General features: G+C 36.9%; 1 protein-coding gene across 1 annotated transcript; it reads right to left on the reverse strand.

The window, feature by feature from the left end:
• Positions 1-14,485: 14,485 nt before the first annotated feature.
• Positions 14,486-16,045, reverse strand: LOC122610317. The gene is made up of 2 exons (XM_043783312.1): positions 15,311-16,045; positions 14,486-15,130 (listed from the first exon to the last, which is right to left on the reverse strand). Exons 1-2 carry the CDS (start codon positions 16,043-16,045, stop codon positions 14,486-14,488), a joined length of 1,380 nt encoding a protein of 459 aa, XP_043639247.1.
• Positions 16,046-21,985: the final 5,940 nt, after the last annotated feature.

Raw genomic sequence — 21,985 nt, forward strand, 5'->3', positions numbered from 1 at the left:
CACACATTCCTCTTTTTGTCTTTATCACAGCTGTCATCCATCTTCTCTTATTGGGTCCACCAGACACGAGACTTCAGAACCATTCTATTATTTGGAAACTGGAATATAAATCTGGAGCATTCATCTGGAGTGCTTCAGTACCACTGGAGTACTTTAGTGGACTTTAATAGCACATCACGGCTTATTGTCACTGGAACTCCCTTCCACTGGAGAAGTGTTATCACTGGCGACTGGACTGGTTCAGTGAAGACTTGTCTAAAATGAGCCACTGCTGGTAGAATTAACATGGCTTGTTCAGATGGCATCACTAGTTCACTTTCCTTCAGTTCATTTCTGTTCTCCAGTTCACTGGTGCCTACCAGTTCATTGAGCCTTGCCATTTCCGCATCAATCTCCTCATCTGAAAAAGGACTTGTCCTCAAGTCCTCGAGGTACTCATCCTCCAGGTACGGCATCAGATCACCCACATTAAAAGTAATTGAAACTGCTATATCTCCAGGTAACTTAACTTTATAAGCGTTTTCACCAAATTTCTCCAAAATTTTGAAGGGTCCTTCAGCTCTTGGCATCAACTTGTTTTTCCGTCTTGATGGAAATCTTTCTTTTCTCAAATGCACCCAAACAAGATCACCTGGAGCAAAACTGGGCTGTTTCTTGTTTGTTCTTGCCTTGTATTCTTCATTAGTCTTTTCAATTTTAGCCTTCACCTGTTCATGAATTTTCTTAATTTCTTTCGCTCTGGCCTCAGCTTCAATACTTGCCTTAGGTTCAATCGAAAATGGAATCAAATCAATGGTAGTTAAAGGATTGACTCCATAACAAATTTTGAATGGTGATTTCTTAGTAGAATAATTAGGAGCTCTGTTGAAAGCAAATTCTGCATGAGCTAGTTTCAGTCCCCCATCTTTTAAAGTTTTCTTCACCAATGTTCTCAATAGCATACCAATGGTTCTGTTAGTAACTTCAGTTTGTCCATCAGTCTGAGGATGATGAGACATACTGAACATCAATCTGGTACCCATCAGTCTCCATAGTGTCTTCCAGAAAAAACTCAAAAACTTGACATCTCTATCTGAAACAATTGTTTTTGGAATCCCATGTAAACGAACAATTTCTTCGAAAAATAAGTTTGCCACTGCTGAAGCATCATTTGTAGTATTGCAAGGAACAAAATGGGCCATTTTCGAAAATCAATCAACAACCACCATTATAGAATCTTTTCCCCTTTGGGTTCTGGGCAGTGTAACGATGAAATCCATACTAAGATCTTCCCATGGCTGACTTGGAACTGGAACAGGAGTATACAATCCTTTGTGAAAAGTAGCCTTTGCCTGATGACAAGTTGGGCAGCGATCGAAAATATTCTGAACATCCTTCAGCAAACTTGGCCAGTAAAAGTGTTCAGTCAGAATCTCTCCAGTTTTGTTAATGCCAAAATGACCAACTAAACCTCCTCCATGTGCTTCCCTTATCAATAAATCTCTAATAGAACCCCTTGGGATACACAACTTTCCATTTTTAAACAAGAAACCATCTTGAACAAGAAATGGTCCTTTCTGGTTAGCTTTAGTGAGACGATCAGAAAAGTCTGGATCAACAACATATAATTGTTTGAAGAACTCTTGCTTCCAAAATTGACAACAATGAATATCTTCTAGATAGTGCATCAGCAACAACATTAGCTACTCCAGCTTTGTGTTTAGAAACAAAAGAATAAGACTACAAATATTCTACCCATTAAGCTTGTGCTGACCGTTAATGTACTTCAGTGCTTCATGGTCAGAAAATAAAACAAACTGTTTTGGCTTCAGATAATGTGACCAGTGATTGATAGCACGAATAACTGCATAAAACTCTTTGTCATAGGTGCTATTAAGCTTTTCACTAAAATAAGCAACTGGACGCCCTGCCTACACCAAAACTGCACCAACACCTACTCCACTGGCGTCACATTCTAACTCGAGCAACTGATCAAAATCTGGCAAAGATAGAACTGGAGCTGAACTGAGCTTTTCCTTCAGTGATTTGACTGCTAGTTGGGCTGACTTAGACAAGTCAAATATACCTCTCTTCAGACAATCAGTAATAGGAGCCACAACTGTAGAGAAATTCTTAATAAATCTTTTATAAAATGATGTCAGTCCATGAAAGCTTCTTACTTTAGTGATAGTAGTAGGAACTGGCCATGATCTGATGGCTTCCACTTTAGAAGGATCCATGGAAATACCTTCTTTTGATACCACATAACCAAGAAATATTACACTTTCCACCATGAAATCACATTTTTCTAATTTGCCATATAACTGGTGTTTTCTCAGTAATTCAAACACACTTCTTAAATGATCAACATGTTCAGCTTCAGATTTTGAATATACCAGAATGTCATCAAAATAAACAACAAAAAATTTTCCAATAAGTGGCCTAAGAACTTCATTCATTAACCTTATAAAAGTACTGGGAGCATTAGATAAACCAAAAGGCATTACTAACCATTCATAAAGGCCTCCTTTGATTTTGAAAGCAGTTTTCCATTCATCTCCATCTCTTATTCGAATCTGGTGATAGCCACTTCTGAGATTAACTTTAGAAAATACACTGGAACCATGTAATTCATCAAGCATATCATCCAATCTGGGAATGGGATATCTATACTTAATTGTTATATTATTTATGGCCCTGCTATCAACACACATTCTCATCGAACCATCTTTCTTGGGAACCAGAAGAGCTGGGACTGAACAAGGACTCATACTTGCTCTCATATACCCTTTAACAACCAAATCATCGACGTGCCTTTGCAACTCTTTTGCTTCAGTTGGTGAACATCTGTAAGCAGCTTTATTTGGGAGGACTGAACCAGGAACCAGGTCAATCTGGTGTTCAATACCTCTTATTGGCAGTAAACCTTCCGGTAGGTCTTCAGGAAAGATATCAGTGAACTTTTTTAGTAGAGACTTCAGGAGACTGGGGACTCCAGTGAACTCCTTGTCTTCAGTACGCTCAAGCACCAGTAACATCATAACTGAAGTACCTCAATGAGTTCTTCTTCAACTTCAGTTTGTGACATAAATAAAGACTTACTAGGCTGGTCCTTCTTATTAACTTTTAATAACTCATTGGTTTCAGAGAAGTCAAAGTGATTTTATTATCGCTTACAAATAATGAATAAGAATTCATGCGACCATTATGAAACACATAATTATCAAACAACCATGGTCTACCTAACAAAATATGACAAGCATCCATAGGAACAACATCACAAACAACTTTATCTTGATAAATAGTTCCAATGGAAAAAGGAATAGTAACTTGTCGATTAACTTTTACCTCAGATCCTTCACTAAGCCATTGCAACTTGTAAGGACGGGGATGCTTAACTGTAGGCAATTCCAGTTTTTCCACCATATAAGTTGAAGCAGCAATAGTACAACTCCCATCGTCAATGATCAGACTACACACCTTGCCTTTAACAGTACATCTAGAATGGAAAATATTTTCTCTCTAGGCAGTGTCAGCTACAACTTCATCAGTATGCATTACCCTTCTTACCACTAGCATCTCTCCAACATCTGCACCTATGCATGTCTCTTCAGTTTCATCTTCATCATACACTGGTTCGTCTTCTTCAGTGTCAACATCTGGTAAGCTTTCAATCTCTTTAGCAGTGAATGCTCGCTGGTTAGGACACTGTGCCTGGAAGTGACCAAAACTATGACACTTAAAACATTTTTTTCCAACTGGCTCCTTGAATCCTCCAGTTTCCTTTTCTTTGCCTCTGAAGGACTGTTGACCAGTTGTACTGGGCTTTAGAACTGGTTGACTAACTGGTTGACTAGAACTGGAAGAAGTCTTAGTAAAAGGCTTGTACTAGACCTTCTTCTTCAGTCGCTTCTCAATTTGGAGAGCCAATTTGCAAGCACCTTCATATGTCCAGATGGGCTGCAATTCTATCTTCTCAGTAATAGATGCATTCAACCTACCAAGGAATCTGGAAATAGTATGTTCTTCACCTTCTTTCACACCAGTTCGAGTCTTCAGTTGGTCGAATTCCCTGATATACTCCACAACTTGTTTTGAGCCTTGCTTCAGATTGTTCATCTGAAGATATTGATCTTGCTTGTACGACTGAGGAACAAATCTCTTCTGCATAACTTCCTTTAGTTTGGACCAGGTCTTGATTCTGCTATTCCCTTTATAATTTCTTTCATGTTTCATATTATCATACCAGGATGAAGCATACTTTTTCAACCTAATAATGGCAAACTTAAAACTTTTCTTATCATCATACCATTTTATCTCCATTATTCTATCCATCACCTGAACCCATTCAAAATAATCTTCAGGATTTGAAGTGCCAATAAAATCTGGTGGATCCATTTTAATATCTTTAGTACCATCCTTATGTCTCCTATGCCTTCTTCCAGACTGATTAGACCCGTCATCAGAATCACTAAAGGATCTATGAATACTATCAGATCTATCACTAGGATCTGGAGATTCATCATCCCTTTCACTTACAACACGTTCCCTATTGAACCTTAAACCACCATCTTCTAACAGATTAACAACCCTACCAAGTGTTTCTTGTAGATCTTCAATCTGCCTATCTCTCCTAACATTATGAGCTTCTTCTAATGTCATATTTCTTCTATAAGCCATTAATACTTAACAATCAAACTCAACAATAACAGATCTAAACAACAGACAACCAAACAACAAAACCCACGGGCAAAAAGATTAAGAAACCTTTTTTCAAACCTGGCTCTGATACCAATTTGATGCGTAAATCACGCGAAAAACTAAGCACAGCGGAATTTTAAAACAACTAGTTTTGGTATTTTCTGATTTTATATGAAAACAAACAACAAACAAGACAATAAAAGTAAAAATGATAGATAAAGAATCCACCACCAAGACTCGTAAAGACTAAGCCACCGGAATCAAGGATAAAGTAAACACTCCAACCCACCACTATGTTTGATAAAGGTCTAGCCACCACAAACATAGATAAAGGAATCGAAGTTTTAAGACCTCGGCACTATATTTGACAAAGAAGAAGTCACTACAAATATAGATAAAGGAGTCACTCCAAACCACCAAGAACAAAGATCCATAAAGGTAAATGAAGATATTAAGAAATAGAGGTTGCTCTATTAATTTCATTCAATGCAACATAACTTAAGTTCTTACAAGGAAAATGACTCCCTATTTATAGATAACTACCTGCCTAGGAATCATCAAAATTATAATAAAAATAATAAGGAAATGAAATAAATAAAAGGCTAGCACATGGTGGGGACAACCACTAACAAAATGGACCAATAGAAAGAGCACACATAAAGCTTCTAGAAATATTCCTTTTGCGGTCGGGCCCACAAACCATTAGGAATAACGTTGTCACACGCCCCTCTTTTTGTCTTTATCACAGCTGTCATCCACCTTCTCTTATTAGGTCCACCAGATACGTGACTTCAGAACCATTCTATTATTTGGAAATTGGAATATAAATCTGGAGTATTCATCTGGAGTACTTCAGTGGACTTTACTGGCGCATCAAGGCTTATTGTCACTGGAACTCCCTTCCACTGGAGAAGTGTTATCACTGGCGAATGGACTGGTTCAGTGAAGACTTGTCTAAAATGAGCCACTGCTGGTAGAATCAACATGGCTTGTTCAGATGGCATCACCAGTTCACTTTCCTTCAGTTCATTTCTATTCTCCAGTTCACTGGTGCCTACCAGTTGATTGAGCCTTGCCATTTCCGCATCAGTTGTGAATTTCAAGAAGCTAGAAAACAATGTGAAACGGGATGGTGTGGATATAGTTCTCCAAAAGGAATTGATTCGTGTTGTCCAAGACAGATTTGCTAATACTTTGTTTGGTTACTTTTTCGGTGATAGAGGCTTGCATATCTTTTTTTCGATAAAGGTCGTCACCCTTGATGATATATTAACAAAGAATCTTGTTTAAGTACAAATAATGTGACTGATTGTCACATTCAATAATATATGACCATATATTTTAACACATTAACCAGATACACAAGATATCAAAACTACAACCAACAATGCATGAATCATTATAACATCAACACACTAGCCTAGACATATGGCATTTTCTTCTGGATCTTCATTCGAGTGTTATAGTAAATTGCGCTTAGGAATGCCCTACATCTTCAATAGTCAACTATTGCTCCGGTTTACCTTGAACTTGAGTGAGATAAGCTTTAGGCGCACTGTGCTCAGAATTTTTTCTCTCACTTGAACTTCAGAGCACTTGGCATTAGAGAATAACCTTGAATTACGTTCATGCCATAAGAAAGACGATGCATCGGCCACAAGGAGCCTTGCAATAATACTCTTAGCTGAATTCTGAGTGGATTGATTTATTAGCCATCCATGCTTAGGCATAGATGACACTATCTTGGGTTGGACTCCCGCCTTATGGCCTTGTACTAACAACACTTCATCATTATCTAAGGGAATCTTAATGATCTTTTCATGGCAAAGTATTTCAACACGCATTTTTGACAACCAATCAATTCCTATTATCACATCAAAACTTCCTATTTCTATGAAAAACAAGTCTATGCTATAATCCTTCTCATCTAAAGTTAGCTTACAATTAGAAATAATTTCCCTAGTCTCATACTCGTTTCCATTAGCATATTCAACATAGTAAGTTTCATCAAGCTCACTAGGTTTCTTGTCAATTAATTCCTTAAATTCAAAAGAAATAAAGCTTCTTTTGGCTCCAAAATCAAACAACATAGAGGCATAGACATTATTTAATGGAAACATACCTACGATGACATTAGGGTCATCACATGCCTCATTTGCTCCCATCGCATACACCCGTTCTCTTGCTTGACCTCCTTGATTCCGACGGTTCTGATTCGCATTGTTTCCTTGATACCCATTAATTGCTTGATTCCCTCCATTTCCTCGGTTCACTCTATTCCCATTGTTTCCTTGGTTTTCTTGATTCCCACGGTTGCCAACATTTCGAAAATTTCCACGGTTATTATTCATGTTCCCACGGCCTCCTTGTTCTCTTCCCAACTTAGGATAAGTATTCCTCCAATGATCCATAGCTCCACATTCACGACATGATCCCGGATTTCCTCCAACTCTTGCTCCACTTTGGCAATAGGTCGCAAGGTGTCCAAATCGGTGGCAAGTCATGCATTGCTTACATTCTCCTCGATGGTAGTTGCCACAGCGGTTACATCTTGGCGGCATGCCACCGTTTTTGTTGGGGTTGGCATCAACAACACCATAGTTCCTTACAATCTTTTGCCTCTTATCAGGCCCATTTCCCTTACGATCACCAAATCGGTTTTCTCCTCCTTGCCTTGAGCTTGATTCACCTGGCGAGTACTTCCTCGTCCTAACAAAGTCGTTAACTAGCTTGGTTGCCAAACCTATAGCTTCTTCAAGTGTGGTGGGGTTCGCTTCCGTGACCATCGACCTTCGGGTGCTAAATCATAGATGAAGCTTTCAACCTTCTTAGCCACAGGAGTCACCATCTCCGGTACTAGCACGCATAATTTATGGAAGTGAATCACATATGCCTCTAACTCCATCCCCTTCATTGCATGACCCCAGAACTCCATTTCCAACTTTTGTACCGCCGGACGGGGGCAATACTCTTGCTTCATCTCTTCTTTGAGTTGCTCCCAAGTCAAGGCATTCATCACTTCGCGACCTCTAGTAGTCACTTGGAGGTTCCAAGTGAGAGCCCTTCCTTGGAGCTTGCTAGTGGCAAATCTGACATGATCGACCGGTGTGCAATCAATAATGTTCAAGACGACCTTAATGCTTTGGAACCAACTAAGCAACCCAACGGGACCCTCCGTCCCATAAAACTTCTTGGGGTTGCAAGAAGAGAAAGTCTTGTAGGCATTCCTATCATTAGCATTACCTCCATCTTGCCTTCTAGCCGTGTGAAGTGTAGTGGTCACACTCTCCACAATTTGAGTAGCAATGGTTGGCATAACGGAGTTGATTTGTTGAGAAATGAGGTTGGCTAGCTCGGTCCTCCTTCAGGTCTCTTCCTCTTGGCGCCTAGCCTCAGTACTTGTCTCTTCGCCGGCTCTTTGTGGTGCCATGTCTCTACAAGGGAGAACATAGTTTAGTCATTCGTATATAGAATTATATGGCATAGACCCAACTCACGACTTTTGATCTCACACGTGTTTATCTTAGTTACTTATTGTATAAAGGCCTCGTTTGTATGCATATGTATATATATATATCTCTCAAATATATTCCTTTCCTTAATCACAACACACTTGTCACTATGAATAACAAATGGTTGGGTAAACTTAAAACACATCAACCATGTTTTTAGGTTTCTAGACAAATTTCCAGAATCTGTGTATGAACTTGGAGCATGAAAAAGTGGCTCAAGATGGACTATCTGGGCAAAACGCATAAAAGATAAAATGTAGCCCTATGAGTTAAGTTTCACCTCCAACTGGAATCAGGTTAAAAGACCAAATAGAACTCCAGATATGGCCGTTCTACCAAAAGTGGTCAGAACTGGCTTCCTGCTGTAACTATAACCTTTGCAATAGGAATAACTATAATACAAGGAGGATAACACATTATGTAATCATAGGAAGGCACTAAGCATACATTCATATCATTCAAGATAAGTTTACAAAATTGCTACATGCCAATTACCATGTGATCATAGTCACATAACAGCAAACAAATTCAAGAAATTGAAAACACAATACAGTTGTTCATACATCCAACAAATTCATAATGAAAGAAGTTCTTAGGTTCATTTCCTAAGCATCAGAGCTACCACAATGGAGCATACAGCTGCAAGCACACAACCCATCATGAATATCACCTCATTAATCTGACGCACTTCCGCTATTGACATCCCCGCATAACCTCCCGTTCGATCCATGACCCCCAAAACTCTTTCCATCATCACTTCTTGAGTTCTTACTCTTAGCAGTATCCCTTAATCCATTTGCTGTCCCCCATACTCTATCCCTCTCTTCATGTGTCATACCTATGGGAGGTGGAGGGGGTACCCCATAAACGGGACGATGGGGGTTTTCTCCTAGTCTTGGCCCAAGATGATAAGGATGTTGACGAGGGAGGCGTGGATTTAGTAGGGGTCTTGGGCTGGAAAACGCCCATCACTTAGGTTCATAGCCACGTTTTGCCTTGGCGGTGAGGGAGCTCTATAGGTTGGCTAGAGGCAACGCTCCTAGCATCTTCACTTTCCGATGGGTCCATAGTTGGTTCGGACTCCTCCTCTTCCTCCCGTTGCGGGGGCTGTTGGGAGTCCATCGTGGGTTTCGTCTCTTCATCCTCTTGCCTCTCTTGCCTCTCCTCGACCATATCCGCGAATCCATATATGTCCCTTACATGACTGGAGGATCTTGATGCTCCACTCCTTTGCGACATAGTTTTTCCTACATAAGTTACATAAAACATGAGATGACGACTTGACTTGACGCTTAGACAACCATTCACGAAGACTTCACCATTGATGACCCATACGACAATTTTCTGACAGCAAGACGACTTGACGAACCGTACGACGACCTTAACCATTCGACAACCAACTCACCAACTCGACCGACAACTCACAACCTTGACGACCGAACAACGACATGACCATCCACAACCAACATACCCAACAATACTCAACAAGACTACTAACGACCAACTCGACTCTCATGACCAACACAACCATTTATAATCAAAGTAATGACTAAAATTCAACTTGTGCATAGCTCTCATGTATTATACCTAAATGGACAAGTAATACTTAGCCAAGTGGGGGTATTAACTAAGGATTCTAATAAGTAATGCAAACATTGCATTTGGTTATGTGTCTTTTGCACCAAGAATCGTTTTAAAACTTATTTTCAAAAGACTCATTTTGAATATTCCTTAGACAACCATTTCAATCATTCCATATTAAATTTTTAGTTAGGCATAGTTGATCAGGCTATGCATAAGTAAAACAAGAATACTTTATGATCGACTCAATTGTTTAAGAAATATTCGATTCGTTTTAAAAATACATAGGTTATAGCAAAAATTCTCTATAACCTGGCTCTGATACCATTTTTCTGTAACACCCCGACTAAGGCGGAAACACGAAGTGCCACAGAACGACATGGTACAAAAGATTTAAATATAAAACATCAACATAAGGTTTCAAATCCCATTCAAATTCAAAAGATTACAAGTTTAAGTTGACGTTTAATAACCATTACATAATCCAAATCCATAATCAAAAGATAAATTATTTGCATTACAAACCGTCAAGCATACAACAAATAGAGCAATCACAGAGGTAGTCTTGTTACGAACTTACTGCTCTAAACCTGAAAAGCATGAAGAAAATGTGTCAACTACGAGAGTTGAGTGAGTTCATAGGTTTATACTAACAACGCATTTATATTCCATCAATATTCAAAGATAATACGTCATAAAACTTTCAAAAGTTCTTTCATAGTGCTCATACCCAAACCGTATGTTCAATTCATAATATTCAAACATAATTATAATCAATATCACTTACATTTAGCCTAAGGCAAGATTTTGATGAGTAAATGCTTGAGCCACTACTAAAACCATTACATGTCCCAATCAATATAATATTTCATTTCATAGCACAAGCTGTCAATCAAGTGCTTTAACAATAATTGGGTACTGCCATGGAGACAACCATTTAAATTTAAAGCAGATTAGAGCACCGCTCGGTTCGGACTGGAGGTGAAGGTCGTCACAAAGACAACCAACATTCCACCGTTACCTATTTAGTAGGTGAGTGGACGACTCCTGGTTGCGCAACCCTCTAACTACAGGCCTCCCCATTCGGAGTTAATAGTAGTGTACCGAAGTGATACAGTTTGACATAACTCAAGCTCATCATACAACATATATCACATTGAACATACAATATATCCCATTTCATAATCATTCTTTCATGAATCATTTCATATATATAAAGCAATTTATTTATCATGCTTTTCACCTCGAAAGTAAAACACATAAAACAGTTTGAAAGGGGGCTATGACTAACTTGTTTGGAGTACGAAAAGGGGCTAATCAAATACGAGATCTTCGGCTAGTGGTGTCGTTCCCCAAGCAAGCTAAACCATGGTGTTTAAGTATACACAACGTAAGTGTGTGTAGCATGAACTAGTAAGCTAGATCATGAGGTGTATGCTAGTAGACTTGCCCATCTTTGATTGTTATTAGATTGTGGAGTTCAAGTATATTATAGTCCTCATATTTTTTGGTTAGAAGATATTTGGTGGTGAAGGTCATTTCTCATTACACGTTTTTGTTCGTTTATTGGAATTTCGGTAGTTTAGCTTTGATCTATATAAATTTCTATTGCATACTTTGCTTGATAATAATATTTGACATTTGTGATTTTATAATATGAATATTTCTGATTTATATTTATTTATATAATTTAATATTATTTAATTAATTATTTACTCATTTTATTGATTTATTAATTAAATAATTCCTTATAATTACTTTTAAGTTCTTAAATTGTCTTTAAAATTCATGGATCATTATACTTTGATTATATACTGAATTTTATGCTTTTTAAATTATAATATTAAAATTTATACATTTATTTGTGCATTATTTTAATTAATTCAATAATAGTGATTAATTAGTGATTTTTACTTAATTATTTACCTTTAAATTATACAACACTTATATCTTGTCTTCTTATTATATTGCTACAGTAGATTTAAGTTACTTTTACCATTGGTTATGTAAATTTAATCAAGTTCATGATTTATATGATTTATTTATTAATTTATATATCTTTTAATTTCCATTTAAATTCATTAAATCACAAAAATACTTAGAAATTACCACACAATCTTTTGGCCAAAAATCCCAGGAATTTTTAGTAACTTTTATCAAGGTAACTTCATATTAGTTCACCCTTTCTTGTGAAAAGCTCAAATTGAGGACTTTATGATCAAAAATCGTTTACCAAAATCGTGTTTTAAGCCTCATTTCTTAAGCAATTTAGGTACTTCAAATTGGATTTTTGTCCTTGTTTCATTATTTCCAGAAAGTTCATCATATTTTGATAGTCCAAGTCGTGATAGTGGTGATGGTGTGATATGTGCAAATTTGTGCTTTCGGTTAGTGATTAATTGACCCGAAAATGTGATTTTTGAGATATTGCCATGCATCTAATGACTTGAGTTTTACACTTTTGTTACGTTATATTATTTTTTTTTGGGTAAAGGGGAGTTTAACCCCGATGACTTTATATTAATTACCCAAAAACATTACAATACAAGTAGTATGAAGAGTTCATACTAGTTCATACATGAGACATGCCTCATATATGTGAACAAAGGAAAACAAGAACTACATAACCAATGCAACAAGCCTAGCTATACATAAACATTAAGAAAATACAGCTAGACAAAAAAAGAAGATAGAAAACTAGCTAGCCTCCATCTTGGAAAAGAAACTCTCCCCGAATATCCTAAGCTTCAAGTGTGTTAGTCACCCGAGCTGTCTTCTTGAACTTCAAATTCCATAATCATGCCCTCACTGTGTCTTTTATAACTTTAACCAAAATGTCAGGAGGACGAGCATGATTCTTGAAAAGTCTATTGTTTCTCTCCTGCCATACATAATACGCAGTCGCAGCAACCACAAGCCGACCCAAGACACTAGAAATAGATCTGGATTTAGCTTTAGATAGAAGATATGATACTATAGAGTCCCAATCTGATGGAATATGCTGCATATTAATAGACCTTTTAACCTCACCCCAGACTCTATCAGCATATTTACATGTAAAAAATAGATGTCCATGCGAATCATAATCTGATACACATAAGCTACAACACATCATATTCATCGTTTTCCTCCTAGCAGGACTCCATTGCAAAATTTTGTCCTGTGTTAAGAGTTTCTCACGCATAATAAGCCACAGATTAAACGCATGCCTGGGGATACATTGAGGAAACCATACAATTATCACCCAACCCACACGATTTTCCTTTAATCTGATTGAATCCCAAACTGTTGTAGCTGAGAATGGCACTATCTCATCATCATTCTTCCAGATAAGCTCATCACGGTTTAAAGTAAGATGAATAGGAGGGCAATTAAGAAGATTAGGATATTTATCCAAGCATACCTGTGGCCATAACCAGCTCCCGTTTCTGTTAATATCCGCAACAGTAGACATTAAATAGAAGCCCCCTCTTCTAATATCACTTGGCTGAATAAAATCAGAAAGAGGACCCATATCATACCACGTATCAAACCAGGCAGACGTAGTGCAACCATCACCTAGCTTCTTCCATACAAATTTACGAACATAATGCCTTAGCTGAAGAACTTTACGCCATCCCCAACTTACTGATCCTCTAATAGGGACATCCCAAAAATTCCGTCCCCTAAGATGATAATCATGAATCCAATCCACCCAAAGTGATTTCCTTCTATCCAGAATACTCCAAATATGTGATACCATCAGAGCATTATTCATATCCACAATTCTTCTAATGCCCAACCCCCCTTCATATTTAGGAACACAAACCGATTTCCAAGAGACTTTTGCCTTTCCATTCTGCATTGGACCTTGGCACCACAAAAAACCCCGCATGGTTTTCTCAAGATCTTTAATAACTTGCCCAGGTAGAATAAAGACAGACGCCCAGTAAATATGCATAGAAGAAAGCACATAAATAATCAACTGCAACCTACCTGCAAACGAAAGATATTTGTTTTTCCAGTCCGATATCTTCTTCTCCATTCGTTCTACAAGAATTTGACAATCCTTATATAGCAATCGAGATGATAATAAAGGAACCCCCAAATATCTAACCGGCAGTTTTCCTTCCTCGAAAGGTAAAATCGCAAGAATGGAAGATTTTACTGATTGAGGCACATGACAGAAAAAAGCTGTGCTTTTCTGAACACTAGGAACTAATCCAGACATTCTCTTGAAAGAATCCAAGGAGCGCATAATAAGGCTTGCAGATTTGACATCCCCCTTGGAAAACAAGAAAAGATCATCTACAAAACAAAGATTAATTAGCTTCTGCTTCTCACATCTGTTATGAAATCGAAATGATGGTTCCAATTGAGTGGCATGCTGTAAGATAAATGTCAACACTTCCATAACCAAGGTGAATAGATATGGTGAAATCGTATCTCCCTGTCTAAGTCCCCTTTTCCCTTTGAAGTAGCCATGAACCTGTCCATTGATACTAATGGAGGAGGATGTGGAAGACACACAAGTCATGATCCAAGAAATCATGATTGGATGAAATCCAAAGCCCTTAAGAGTAAGACGCAAAAATTCCCAATCCACTGTATCATAAGCTTTATGGATATCTACTTTGAATGCATCTAGGAGGACCAGAATCTCTATGATAATTATGTAATATTTCTTGAGTTAATAAAATATTATCAGAGATCCTCCTATCAGGGACAAACGCCTATTGATTAATACTAACAACAGTCTTCAAACCATACTTAATACGATCAGCCAGTATCTTACTGATACACTTGTAGAGTACATTACAACACGAAATAGGCCTATAATCAGTAATTGAAGATGGCACAAGAGCAATAATAGTATGATTCAGCTCTTTCAACAGTTTACCCTTATTGAAGAAGTCGTGAACAGCCAACAGAACATCCTTTCCAACAATGGACCATGACTTCTTAAAGAAAGCTGATGTAAACCCATCCGGACCAGGCGCTTTGCACTCACCAATAGAGAACATAGTCGCTTTTATCTCATCATCAGTAACCTTACGGATCATGTTAAGGGCAGCCTGATCCTCTATAGTAGTAGAGAAAAGTTCATGCGAAGGCAATAAATCAAAAAGGCCTTCACAACCCAAGAATTGTTGGTAATGTTGTACAAAAGCAACTTGAACATTCCCTCCTTCATGTAGAACACCATGCACATCCTTGACCACATCTATACGACTTCTATGGTTCCTGCATTTAAGAGAATTATGAAAATAAGAAGTATTAGAATCACCTACAGCAAGCCATTCTACTTTTGATTTCTGCTTCAAAAAAGACTCTTCATCCAGGACCGCTTCATTAAATTGCTTCAAGCATTCACTCTCCTGATTTCATAATTCAATATTTGTAGGGTCTTTATCAATAGCAGTTTGTATACCATCCAATTCTCCACGTAACCTATCAACCCTCTTATGTAAATTGCCCTGTTTATATAATAAGCTACGAAAAGGATGCTTAAGCTGTTTCATCTTTTTGACTACTCGAAATTGGTTAACACCTTGTACCTTCCATGCCTTCTCAACAATGTCATTATATTCATCTTTATTCACCAGAAAATTCGCAAACTTAAAAGGTTTAGCCCAAGGTCTAGAAACACTAGGCAATTTCAAGACACACGGCGAATGATCTGACACCCTATATGGTTGAAAAATTGCACAAGAAGTTGGAAACAAATCTGTAAAAAAGATGTTCCCCATAATACGATCAATCTTCTTAAGAATTCCCACTCCCTTTTTTGGCTTTTGGTTCCACGTGTAATGTAAACCCATACTATTAATATCAAACATTTCAATCATTTCTACACATTCTTTAAACTCCCGCATGCCAATACTAATAGACGAAGAACCAGAAAAACTATCTTCTAAATTCAATGAAGAATTGAAATCACCAAGTATAACCCATGGCCGATTACCAACTAAAACCTTATGCCTACTAAGATTCTGCCACAATTCCCTACGGTTTTTGTAATAGTTGTCTGCATAAACAAAGGAGCAGAACATTGCTTTCTTGTCAATTTTATAAATTACCTGAGCATGCATTACTTGATCTGTTTGGGAAAGCACCATGACATCAACAATATCAGAATTCCATCCCAAAATAATACGAGTTCCTTTAGAGCAAAGCCCCCCATTAGAGGTCCAATCCCAAGATTTACAAATTTTCTTACACACACTAACCAATTGGGAAATATCTATATGAGACTCCAAAATAGCACAAATATGAAGCTGATTTTCGTGCATCACCTGACGAACCTCTTTTTGTTTCAGGGGGCGGTTCAACCCCGTTATGTTCCAAGAGGCTATACTACCCATTAGAAACATCATGTGCAGGATTGCTTGCCCCTGTTTTTGTTTCCAATGGAACTGTTCCCGATCCCATAAACTGAGCAGATTCATTCTCAATAATATTAATAACTTCATGACCATCTGAATCAACCTCCACATTATAAGTATTATTAGCAACCTTTGGCTGATCTTGATTAAGACCATCCTCAGTTTGCTCTAGATCATCATTAAGGTCCCTAAAAGTATTACTAGTCTTCAAGACAGGCTGGACTGGTGTAGAAGAAGTAGCACCATCCTTAGGTGGTTTCTTAGCATTTGACGTTCCATTACCTTTATTTCCCACCGGTCGGTACTCGACTTTCTGCTTTTGTTTATTCATATTAAACCCACTCTTGGTTTGGCTGCTTTTTCGACCTTTAACCTGTGTAAATCCATCAGCATCTACTGTTACTTTCTGTTTTGTAGGTCTAACCTGATTAGGACACAAATCTAATTGGTGCCCAAAGACACAACAATGAGCGCATCTTGGAGGACACCATTCATATTCAACTTGCATTACTTCCTTTGTATATCCATCTCCATCCAACTCGGTAATTGCAATAGACAATTCCTTTCTATAATCATTCATGGCAGAAATCTCAATAAGTGCACATGCATAGCTACTCCGCCCCCATGAAGCACATATTGGTTGTATAAGTATCAAGGAGTTTAGGATTACCTAGCTTTGAAGCACGCATGCTGAGCCCATCCTCAGAATATGCCGCTATTGGGACATTGTGTATTTTAATCCATACCGCCAATTCCTTTGGCTCAACCTTCTTTAATTGTACATTTGGAGACCAAATGTTTAAAAAGATTGGCATATTATGAATTACCCCAAGGTCCTCCCTCCAATACATTCATCATACCTTTCCTCTCCGAGAACTTAAAGAAAAAGAACCCATTCGCATTCATCATTACCTTCTGTAGGCCAAATTTCGTCCAGTTTGATTTTACAAAGTATTCAACCACCGGGTAGGCAAGTCGGTCACCTCCTGTAGGCCAAATTTGTTACATCATATTTCCATTAGGTTTATCATATTTTTATGGTCATTTGATCATAGTGCATGTGTGTGCTAGAAATGCATTTTTGCATGCTTTCGGTTTATGATTTCAAGCATATTTTTAAATGTTGTGATTCAAGCTTTATATCCTTGATATTTTATGAATTTTTCCATAATATATTCACCAAGATTAACATATTTTTCAGTTAAGACAAGTCTATAATCATCTCATAATCCAATAATAAATCCAACCTTCTTAAATCTAACATACATGCAATTATCTCAACATCTTAACAACAAATCTTAATCCATCTATAATCCATCAACATAAAAAACATATATTTATGAAAATTTCCAGAAAATATATTCATAAAGATTATATAAAACATATTTATCTTTTCATGCAAAAAGTTGCTTTACAACTATTAACATATATCAACACTTTTTAATGCAAACTTTTATAGATCCAATAATACAACAACAAAAGTCTACTTTTTAATAAAATTTCCAGAATATAAACCTCTAAAATATATAAAAATACAACCATCTTTCAAAGGAAAAATCATTTTAAAAGCTATATAATCTATAACAACTACACTTTTGGGTCTTAAACTAGTTGAATCCTAGGATCTTGCTTCATGGATTCAACATGCATGAGCATGAAAAGAAAGATCCTATCAACTTTGCCCTCATCAAGTGTATATTTAAAAGAAAACATGAAGAAACATGAACTTTTGATAAAACTTTTATAATATAAACACAGATAAGATAAATCTAGTGAGAGATAAAGTGTTATACCCTTGAAGAACTTGGATTTTGATGAAGAAAAGTTGCTGATTTTTGTGGCCTATATAGCTCCAATAACCCTTATTCAAACCTTGAAACAACCCTTAATCTATAGCTTAATATCACCCTTGCTTAATCTACTTAAACCCTTATTATTAATATGAGTTTAAATTGATTTTTGTTGGTGTTTTCTTCCCTTTCTGGGCTGCCGAAAATGAAGAAGAAAAGAGAAGGGAGAAAGAGTTTTCTTGAGAGGATAAAAGCTAGTGTCTGTAAAATGGCGTTTAGTATGTGTTTGTGGTGAGTCCCAAGACTAAAAGACATGCAAGAATTCAAATGGAGGGTATGTGTGTGTTGTGAAGGGGGACGGCCATAGGGGAGAAATGAAGAGGTTTTCACTTCTTTTTTTTTTTGTATAATTATAATGTAAGTATGTATGTGTATGTATATATTAGATAGGTATTTATTTTATAAGTGTAATATGTAGTTATTTGTTTATATAAGTTGATTAGTTAGTCTAGTGTACATATATGTATGTGTCGTGTATATATATATGTATGTAAAGGGTAAAGGGTTATCCCGGGTAAGTATATTATATCCCATCAAAAAAATAAGTACAAGTGAAATGGTAGAGTACCATATCAGTTCACATATTTGACATGCCAAATATGCGTAAAACAAGCTAACTAGCAATCAAAGGCAACAACCAAAGATCTTCAATAAACTAAACAAGATCAATGGAAAATAAGCAATCCACAATAGACTAAATCGGCGCCATCAGTTCTTCAAACAAAATGCTCTTTGGCAGCTTCCAATCCTCATTGGTTGTATTCTTGTATTTATATTAGGCTTTTATATATATACTTATTATTATTCAAGCATTTTCATGTACCTAAGGAGTTATAAATATTTTTATGATGTTCATGGCATTTTCATGACCAAATGTTATCTAGTTGGCTTGATGATTCAAGTTGTTGGTCATTTATAAGAATTTTTTATTGTTAGCTCAACTTGTGAGGCTTACTTTATTATTTATACTTTGCTTAATTATTAATAAAAAATTTTGTTCAATGGTATTTTATTAGATTGAATTTAAAACTAACAATAGCTTTAGATTGCTAATTTAGGGGCACTATCTACTAGCTTCAAGTATAACTATGGCTTGCGGGATCATAGACAACCTAACTAGCACGTATGTAATATTTAAAAAGTAAGGTTGTTACATGACTAACCTTGTATCGAATGGAAATTGGAATTGGCTGGTTGCTTGGTTGGATTTGTATCCTGTTTTAAACTTGATTCCTGCTGTTACCTTGAGCCCAAATGTTCCTGATTCGATTTATTGGAAAGATAAAGATGGAAATGAGGTTGCTTTCTTGTCGGCTGTAATATGAAAAACTTTAAGATAGCGACATCAACAGGTGGATTGGGTGAATGCTGTTTGGTTCACATAAATGATACCGAGGCATTCTTTTCTATTATGGTTGATATTCCTTCGCAAACTAAAGACTCAAGATAAAGTGATGAAATGGAATGCTGGAGGAAACATGAATTTTAACCTTGTTTGCTGTCCTCTATGCCAACAAGGACCAGAGTCACATAACCATTTGTTTTTTGATTGTTCTTATTCCTTACAGGTTTGGAAGTCTATTCGGAATATGGCTCACTTGCATGATATTCAACCAAAATGGGAGGATATAGTAGAATGGTTGATTCCAAAGGGGAAGTCTAACTCGGCTAAATATGTTATTGGAAAACTCTTGATTGCTGCTTCGTCGTATTTCATATGGCAAGAAAGAAACAGTAAACTCTTCTCCAATAAGTCAAGAACAGTGAAGCAGCTTACGGATGTTATTGCTACTACAGTTCGCTTAAAGCTTGTTACACTGCGATTCAAGAATACAATTCTAGCTAATGGAGTGCACATAATTATCCATTTATTGTTTAGTCGCACTTTCTCCTTTGTGTTTTAGATGGTGTGGCTAGTTGCTTTATAGTTTGTATCTTGGTTAAAGTTGTTTACATATGTATGGCATGTCATACATATGAACTAGTATGGTAACACAACCATACTACTTGTTTTGTAATGTTTTTTTGGTGATGGAATATAATTTACAGGGGTATACCCATTAACCAAAAAACTGGTATGAAAGAAACTGAAGAGCATACTAACTTTTAATAACTCATTGGGTTTCAGAGAAGTCAAAGTGATTTTCATACCACTTACAAATAATGAATAAGAATTCATGCGACCATTATGAAACACATAATTATCAAACAACCATGGTCTACCCAACAAAATATGACAAGCATCCATAGGAACAACATCACAAACAACTTTATCTTGATAAATAGATCCAATGGAAAAAGGAATAGTAACTTGTCGATTAACTTTTACCTCAGATGCTTCACTAAGCCATTGCAACTTGTAAGGACGGGGATGCTTAACTGTAGGCAATTCCAGTTTTTCCACCATATAAGTTGAAGCAGCATTAGCACAACTCCCACCGTCAATGATCAGACTACACACCTTGCTTTTAACAGTACATCTGGAATGGAAAATATTTTCTCTCTAGGCAGTGTCAGCCACAACTTTATCAGTATGCATTACCCTTCTTACCACTAGCATCTCTCCGACATCTGCACCTATGCATGTCTCTTTAGTTTCATCTTCATCATACACTGGTTTGTCTTCTTCAGTGTCAACATCTGGTAAGCTTTCAATCTCTCTAGCAGTGAGTGCTCGCTGATTAGGACACTATGCCTAGAAGTGACCAAAACCATGACACTTAAAACATTTTTTTCCAACTGGCTCCTTGAATCCTCCAGTTTCCTTTTCTTTGCCTCTGAAGGACTGTTGACCAGTTGTACTGGGCTTCAGAACTAATTAACTAACTGGTTGACTAGAACTGGAAGAAGTCTTAGTAAAAGGCTTGTACTGGACCTTCTTCTTCAGTTGTTTCTCAATCTGGAGAGCCAATTTGCAAGCACCTTCATATGTCCAAATGAGCTGCAATTCTATCTTCTCAGTAATAGATGCATTCAACCCACCAAGGAATCTGGCAATAGTATGTTCTTCAGCTTCTTTCACACCAGTTCGAGTCTCAGTTGCTCGAATACCCTAATATACTCCACAACTTCTTTTGAGCCTTGCTTCAGATTGTTCATTTGAAGATATTGATCTTGCTTAGGAACAAATCTCTTCTGCATAACTTCCTTCAATTTGGACCAGGTCTTGATTCTGCTTTCCCCTTTATAATTTCTTTCATCTTTCATATTATCATACCAGGATAAAGCATACTTTTTCAACCTAATAATGGCAACCTTAAAACTTTTCTTATCATCATACCCTTTTATCTCCATTATTCTATCCATCACCTGAACCCAATCAAAATAATCTTCAAGATTTGAAGAACCAATAAAATCTGGTGGATCTATTTTAATATCTTTAGTATCGTCCTTATGTCTCCTATGCCTTCTTCTAGACTGATTAGACCCATCATCAGAATCACTAGAGGATCTATGAATACTATCAGATCTATCACTAGGATCTAGAGATTCATCATCCCTTTCACCTACAACACGTTCCCTATTCAACCTTAAACCACCATCTTTTAACAGATTAACAACCCTACCAAGTGTTTCTTGTAGATCTTCAATCTGTCTATCTCTCCTAGCATTATGAGCTTCTTCTAATGTCATATTTCTTCTATAAGCCATTAATACTTAACACTCAAACTCAACAATAACAGATCTAAACAATAGACAACCAAACAACAAAACCCACGGACAAAAAGATTAAGAAACATTTTTCTAACCTGGCTCTGATACCAATTTGATGCGTAAAACACGCAATAACTCAAGCACGGCGGAAATTAAACAAAATGGAATTAGATATTTTTGGTATTTTTTGGATTTTATGAAATAAACAACAAAATAAGACGATAAATAAAATGATAGATAAAAGAATCCACCACCAAGACTCGCAAAGGCCAAGCCACCAGAACCAAGGATAAAGGAAACACTCCAACCCACCACTATGTTTGATAAAGGTCTAGCCACCACA

This window comes from Erigeron canadensis, chromosome 8, assembly GCF_010389155.1.
Source record: "Erigeron canadensis isolate Cc75 chromosome 8, C_canadensis_v1, whole genome shotgun sequence".
Lineage (NCBI taxonomy): Eukaryota > Viridiplantae > Streptophyta > Magnoliopsida > Asterales > Asteraceae > Erigeron > Erigeron canadensis.

Excerpts from the sequence above, each read along its gene's own strand:
- LOC122610317 (XM_043783312.1), bottom strand. The coding sequence starts at position 16,045 with ATGCACGAAAATCAGCTTCATATTTGTGCTATTTTGGAGTCTCATATA. Across the intron at positions 15,131-15,310 it reads TTGTTGAGAAGGCATGGAAG|GAGAGTGAATGCTTGAAGCA; the intron begins GTACAAGGTGTT and ends TTATGAAATCAG.